Consider the following 7,793-nt stretch of genomic DNA (forward strand, 5'->3'; position numbering starts at 1 on the left):
CAAAGAGGGACTAAACCCACCTATTTGCTTCAACTTAGACAAGATCCATTCTTTAGTTGTTTTCTTTAATGGCTATATGCCCATAAATTTGTAAACAAGACCCATAGATTTTGGTTTTTCCAAATTCCCTGCAATCCTCGTTAGATTTAGGTCCATGTTGATGATAATAGCTTGGACAAGTGCTTATGCATTGCCTTGGTGTCTAGCATGCAAAAGTTGTAAGAGTTGCCTCTTTAGGTGCTTGCTTGGGATGAGTAACTGTTATTATGATTTCTTCCCAAGTCTAACTTAGGAAAAGTACAATAATTAAGTTAATTAATTATTGTGGACTATTAAACTTGAAGGATAAATAATTAATTATTCAGGTGTCTTAGATATAATATCAACCATTGATCTCAAGTGAGGCATATGATCTAATCCTAGCCATTGGTCACTTAAGAGATTAGGGTTATGGATTTTGGCTTAATGAAATTTTAAAATAAGCCTAAGGGAGAGGTGAAAATACATTGAGATTAAGGAAGCAATTTTCTCAAGGAATGAGAGGCTCAAGTGATTGAAGAGAAGAAGAAAGTGTGCAGTAAGGCTTTTTCAGGAGAGGAAATTTGAGGAGGCCCGAGAATTACGTCGAGACTTGGAGAAGGGGGCCAAGATTATGTGCAGGCTGAGACTTGAAGGGAGAGGCAAAGATTTCCAACTGGAAGTGTCGAGCTAAGTAGGAGGCCAAAACTTCAGCTAGAGGGGTCGAGTTTCTTCTAGGGCGCAACCATACAGGGGAAGGTTGAGACTTTACTAAGGGCCGAGTTATTCACCAGAGCAGCCAATTTTAGAGGCTGATTTTCCTCTGGCTGAAAATCCAGTGGGCCATTTCTAAGTTCAAATAATTGTTGTAATTTCTATGTATTTCTCTATAGTCAAGGCCCTAATTTTCCATATTAATAAAAGTGAAGGAAAATTTGTTGGCCAGAAAATTTTTTCCGTTCGTGGTAATATTCCTATTTATTTTTGTTGCATAATTTATAATTGTGATGTTAAAATACCATTGTGTTCATTTCCAATAGGTTCAAAATTCATTTGATCACAAATTATTTTCTGGGCATAAAAGAATTGGGAGGAAAATATCGCAGACGTGGTATTAAAAATCTAATAGTTAATAGCTGCCTCTTGCTTGCACTTTTCAAGGCAAAATTTCCTAGGCATGACTGCTGCCTGCATTGACCTCCTTTATGGTTTTCAAGTACCTCTTGCAGAAAAGCATAAAGCTTGTTTGAGGGGGAATGCCAGGACCCATTAGGAAGTCCCCAAGGCTTTTAGGAAATCCAAGAAGCGCTACTTGTCTTCGCCTTGCATCCCCTTAAAAGAGCCACATTGTATACTACTATATATATACTGTAGACATGTTTTTGAACAATTTATGATGTAAACAAAATTTGCTTAATTTTCTTTGTCGAACTAATTGAGAATTTATCATATTTTCTGCACTGGTAATTTGTTTTAAATTTTATTGTTGTCATATTCAAACACAAAAATGGATAAGGTGACTTAGGGTTAGAAGTTGTAGTTATGTTTGCTTCTTCATGTTGAAGTCAGTGAAAGTCTGAGTTACCGGATCTGGCAAATGGGGGTCCAGGATTCGCGAATCTGATTTAGATACAGATCCACCTTGATCCGTCCATGAAACGACAATGTTGTGGATCTCTATTTGTTGGAAACAAATCCGTATTTAGGAAATGGATCCCGTGTAAAATACGACCGGATTTCATTTAATTGCAACACGGTTTTTAGTTTTAGGTTTCTTTTGGTGGTTAATTCGATGAAGTGGTCCGTGTTTGTCTTATTCCATGAGTTTGTCAGCCACACCTGTTCAATTTCACATAGCAACAATGTAACAGACAAGGATTTGCCAGGAAACGACCCACTTAGGTTTGGAATTCATCGACAATTTAATTTTAAATTTTTGGTAGTCTTTAGAACTAAACCTGCACTCCTTACCGCGTATTTGCACAACCCCTATTACAGTGCTTCCAAAATCTAACCACAGAAGCACATGGACCCTCTTGCTTTTAGGGAAGACCTGGGAAATCCTATTTAATTAATATTTAGACAACTTAGTTATGGTGAGGAATGTTTAGTTGTCGTCCCCAAAAGGGCGAGGAATGAACAACTAGCTCCATTTTAAGAACTACGTGTTAGACTTATAAGATTATATAAGCGGTTGGGGTGGGCACTTATGCAAAGCATTCTATTTAAATTACTGAACGTCCATCCATCCGTCGGGGTTGCATTTGTTGGTCCTCTGTCCGTGGATTGACCACCCTTTTCTATGTTGTATAATCAATTAAAAATTTAAATCACAACCTACAGGGCATTGAAAAAAATTTAACTACAGGGACTAAGGGATGATACTTATAATGAATGTTAATTAAATTAACATATAAATTACTATTAACTTCTTAAGTTACATTAATTAATTTAATTGTTAATTTAAGTTAAGCTACATTAATTAATTTAAACTTAATGTTAATTAATTGATGTAGCTTAACTTAAATGTAAATTAATATTGTGTTGTGTAATGATTGATTTTTAATCTAATTTTAATTAAATTAATGAAAATATAATCAAAGCATGCAAAATTATTGAGATGGTGTGTATTTGAACTAAATTAATTTTAATGTACTTTAATTTTTATGTATTTTAATCTTTAATTTTGTGTATTCATAATAGTTTGAATTTTGGATTTTCTCATATATGCAGTCACAGATTATAGCCTACAACTTGTAGAAATGGAACCACCACAACAGAGTGAAAGGGAAAACATCAAAATAGACCCAAAATCTCATTTATGGCAGTATGCGGAGATTATTGGAAAGGATCCTAGAGGTGGTTCATATAAATGGAAGTGCAGTGAATGCCAAGATATCAAAAATAATTCATATACCAAAGTGAAGGCCCATCTCACTAGACAAATTAACACATGGGTGCAAGTATGCACTGGGCCAAAAGATGCAAATGGCAAACCTGACCAAGGTTTGAGTCCTGCGAAAATTAAATTCTATGCATCTTTGCAAGATGTTGTTGATAGGAAGCTTGCTAAGGGAAAACACCCCGTGCAAAGTTCTACAACTAGGCCTCCATTGCCATCCAGGTCTGCTGCCACAACTAATTAAAGGCCCAATCTAGGCCCTCTTGAAACAACTTTCAATAATCAGGGTAGAGACACAACCGATGAACATATAGCTCATTGCATCTATGCAAATGGGCTAGCGTTCAATTTGGTGCATTCCCCTTATTGGCAACAAATGATTAAGGTGGTTAATGAAGCGCCAAAAGGGTACAAGAGCCCTGAATATGAAAAGGTCCGCACTATTATGTTGGCATCAGAGAGACAATTGGTGGATAGACGACTACAGTCAATCTGGGATACATGGGCAAAAACAAGGGTGTCTATCATTTCTGATGGATGGAGAGACCAAAGAAACCATCCATTAATCAATGTTATTGCAATATGCTCCCAAGGGACAATGCTTTTGAAGGCTGTTTATTGTAGTGGAATAGAGAAAGATGCATCTTTCATATGCACAATTTTTATTGATGCAATAGAAAGTGTGCGGCCACATAATTTTGTCCAAGTCATTACTGACAACACACATATTTGTAGAGCTGCAGGTTTGATTGTGGAGGGTCAATATGATCACATATTTTGGACTCCATGTGCAGTGCATTTATTGAACCTTATGCTTGCTAAGATTGGTAAGATTGAATGGATTAATGAAATAGATGTAGCAACAAAAGAAATCCAAATGTTTATAACAAATCGTTCAATGTCCCATGCCATATATCAAGGTTTTGCAAAGTTGGAGCTATTGGAGGTATTTTTTTTTTTAATCAATATTATTTGTATGAGAAATTCTTAATTATAAATTTATATATGATTTCTCATTTGAGATTTGACTTTTTGAAACTTGTAGGTTGCTGAAACCTGTTTTTCCTCCCACACTCTTGTCATAAAGAGGCTTGTGGAGGTGAAACAAGCATTACAAACAATGGTCATTGACCGTCTTTGGGAATCATGGAGGACTTCCACTTCTGATGGAGGGCAAAAAATCAAGTCCATCATCCATGATGATGCATGGTGGGACAAGGTCTAATAACTTCTGCTGTTTACAGAGGCAATCTCGACCTTGATCCGGACATTTGACACTAATACACCTTGCTTGGGGGAAGTTTATGAAAACATTGATAGTATGCTGGAGAGCATAAGAAAATTATCAAGGCAAGTGAAAATGACCCTTTTGAAACATTTTATTATGAAGTGAAGGACATAGTTACTGAAAGGTGGAACAAAATGACCACACCATTACACTTTTGGCCTATGCATTGCACCCTAAATATTATCATTCCAAAATTTTGTTTTAACCTGGTAGAACAATGACAAACAAGGGTTCCGTAAGTGGTACAAGGATACAAGACAACCTTGAGGAAAATGTATGGAGATGTGGAAGTTGCAAATGAAGTATGTCAAGAATTTGGAGGATTTGTACAATCTATTGGTAGCTGTCAGATCCAATAACTATGGATGATAGAGGGAATCTTGACCCTATTACTTGGTGGGGTTTCCATGGTGGGGATAGCATTTATTTCTAGACTCTAGCCATCGGGTTGTTATCACAGGTTGCTAGTTCCTCATCAGCTGAGAGGATTTGGAATACATATGGGTTCATGCATTTAGTGAAGCGAAACAGGCTGGGAGTGGCAAAGGCTAATAATCTTGTGTATGTTCATTCCAACCTCCGTCTTCTATCGCATGCTAAACTAGAGTATAATAAAGGTCTGAGCAGGATGTGAGATGTGGAGCCTGAAATCTCTGAATTGAACATGACATTGAATGCCATGACTCACCTCAACCTACTTGAGGATGTTCCATCGTCAGTCCAACCTTCTGATGCAACTTCCTACATTCCAAGACCCCCATCATCTATTCATGATGTAGAGTTGCAATATGCAGAAGAAGAGAATGTAGATCCATTTTAGGATTTAATTAAACCTACTGCACATTATCATATTAGTAGAGTGATCATGGATGAGACACTCATTTTTGTACTTGATATTATCATTTATGATATTATCCTTTTTGTACGAGGGAAGATGCATCATTTCAATGTCTCAGTCTTCATATTTATAATATAGCTAATGATTTCAGTTCTAAATGTTGTGATTTATAAATGGATTTGATTTTTGAACTCTAAAAGTGTTTTTGAAAATTTAAAAAATATTATTATATTTTGTGTACTAGATGAAATTTAGCGGATCTGGATCTTGGATTTGCAAACATCTAGCGGATCTAGATCCGTATCCGTATCTACATCCAAATCCTGGTAACTTAGGTAAAGTACCTGGAAGTGAAAAAATATGCATCTCAAATGGCATATATGGGCTGGTGATAACTCCAAATTATCAAGCTTGGTAATTTGAGATAAGGAAATGTACACTTTCTTCTTCAGAACTTCGAATAATCTCAGAATGAAAGTAAAAATTCTTTGAAACATGTTAATGTATATTTATATATCCATATAGATCCTAGAATCTGATAGTTATCCTTGAAGAGGTATGGTATACACATGTATACATCAGAACTGAAGGATATTCTTCATGCAGCAAAATGCATGTAATATTAAACTCTCTTCGCCAACTAGCTACTTAGAACCGACCCCAACACACCAAAGCTTATTCTAACATTGTTGACCTTGCACTAAGCTCTTAAAGATCCTCTGATGCTCTGGATAAGGTATTTTTTGTTCACACTCTAATTTGGAATTCTTATCTCAATAGCTAATGTTTGGGACTACAATCAGTCACTCAGGTCAAAACTGTCGCCCTACAGTGTGTAGATGGTTTGAACTGTTTTTGTTTTGGCCTGCTTGTATGGAAAGATAACCTGAGGATCCCATTTGTGTCACTAAGTATCTCAGAGTTCCTTGTCATGAGCTTGATAGAATCTGATGACAATAGTGATTTTTGTTTTGTAAATAAATGTAATGGGGCTTTTGCGATGTGAGTTTTTCCATTTTAAATGATGCACTTTCTCATGGATAATGCATTCACATGTTATTTTTTCTTTTTTCTTGATTTATCTTGTTAATTAAGCAAATGCGTGTGATGGTTCTTTTGTGATGTGATCAGAAAAGTAATTACTCTATTTAAATTTGTGCTATACTGCTGAATTGTGTAGGACAGAACTTGGTTAATATGACCTTGCTAGAAGATTTTTCACTGAATTTGTTTTGAATTGGCTTGCAGGTGATGTTGAAAAATTAACAGCCTTTGTAAATAAAATTAGAATGAATTAATTGTATTTTCAAAACTATTTAGGAGTAACTTTTGTATTATATTTTATGCAATCCTGCCGAAGATTAGCGCATAATTTGTTTAATTTGATATATACTCACTTATCAAGTGATTTTATTTGAATTTGCTTCAATTTTACTTGCAGGTTACTTCCATTGTAGGGCAACTTCTTGGTTCAAGTAGGCCACCTATGTAAATCTGATGTAATGTCAAGCAGCTGATACTTCAGGAGACACGAACTTCGATTTTGATCCGGAGAGATATTATGGTGTCACTTGATTTTTCATTTTCTCAAGTACAAATATGTGTCCTTTGCACAGTTTTTGAACCAGAGGATGTAACGCACATGGATTTTTATTCTCCGTGCCTTTCAAGAGATTACGGGTTTTATTCTTTGCTTTTCAAGAGACTAGTTTAAGACATTCTTATAAGCATACATCTATTCTATTTTGGGACACATCAATTTGTGATAATATAACATTAAGACGAATCTTGTCAGTTATGTGAGGTTATATTGATTGAGTCATACGTTGGGGGGCTTTTTCAAGGAGCAGCCCCACTTTCCATTGATCTGAATACTTTTTTTTTTCCATCAATTTAATCACGTCACTTTGTTTTTATCTATATGCAGTGGATTCCATGCTAGTGTATAAATAAATCTTCCAAAAAATGTGTATCATTCTCTATTAATGCGTTCTCAATTAATGTACTATGGAGTTGTTTCTTTGCTCTAGTATTTTTTTTTGGAGGCACTCCTTATCTTAAATCTTCCAAAAAATGTGTATCATTCTCTATTAATGCGTTCTCAATTAATGTACTATGGAGTTGTTTCTTTGCTCTAGTGTATTTTTTTTTGGAGGCATTCATTATCTCATAGCAACATTTCCGGACCTGTAAGAGTTAGCACATCATAATTTTTTGGATATATATATATATATATATATATATGTAAGCACTTATGAGGGATTTGAATTGGTGACCTATTGCAAGGAGTGCCTTAACAATGCACTCATTCACCATCAATCCAAAGCTCATGGGCGGTATGTTCTAAATATTAAATTGTAGGGGTATCTCTAATCAAGTTTCAGATTCAATATCTCCTTTATAGGTAGGGTTTGCCTTCACCCAAGGCATGTAGAAGTTGATCAAACTCTCACTTAGGCATGTAGAAGTTGGTTCAAGCCAGCTTTTACTCTTGTTTAATGCTTTTATCTCTTGCAAGTATATTTTACTTCTTAGAGATACGTTCCACCACCATGAGAAATAGTGGATGCTTGGAGGTTATTTGAACATTTACTCAACTCAAGGGGCTAGTTTAATTGTTTGTTTCAATGTTGTTGGGCATTTGGGTAGTTCCATGTCAAATCCCCTTTGGTAAGGCTTTATAGTCTAGTTAGGGATGTTATATAAGAATGTGGGGAAGTATTCTTTGAGTTTCCCAATGAGGTTTT

At 35.5% G+C, this 7,793-nt stretch overlaps 1 protein-coding gene across 2 annotated transcripts in view; it reads left to right on the forward strand.

The window, feature by feature from the left end:
* Window positions 1–6,966, forward strand: part of LOC149196615 (mitochondrial import inner membrane translocase subunit TIM10-like) — a 106,962-nt gene extending 99,996 nt beyond the window's left edge. Inside the window, exons 6-7 of one of the 2 annotated variants that reach the window (XM_089405588.1) lie at window positions 6,227–6,294; window positions 6,488–6,966. In XM_089405588.1, the coding sequence (XP_089261714.1) occupies window positions 6,227–6,247 (21 nt within the window). In that variant the 3' untranslated portion in view covers window positions 6,248–6,294; window positions 6,488–6,966. The remainder of the gene's footprint in view (window positions 1–6,226; window positions 6,295–6,487) is intronic. The other variant, XM_089405587.1, reaches the window with a different exon arrangement.
* Window positions 6,967–7,793: the final 827 nt, after the last annotated feature.

Source organism: Pinus tabuliformis, chromosome 2_2 (assembly GCF_031772625.1).
Source record: "Pinus tabuliformis cultivar Carrire ecotype Pingquan chromosome 2_2, CPIR1, whole genome shotgun sequence".
NCBI classification, from domain to species: domain Eukaryota; kingdom Viridiplantae; phylum Streptophyta; class Pinopsida; order Pinales; family Pinaceae; genus Pinus; species Pinus tabuliformis.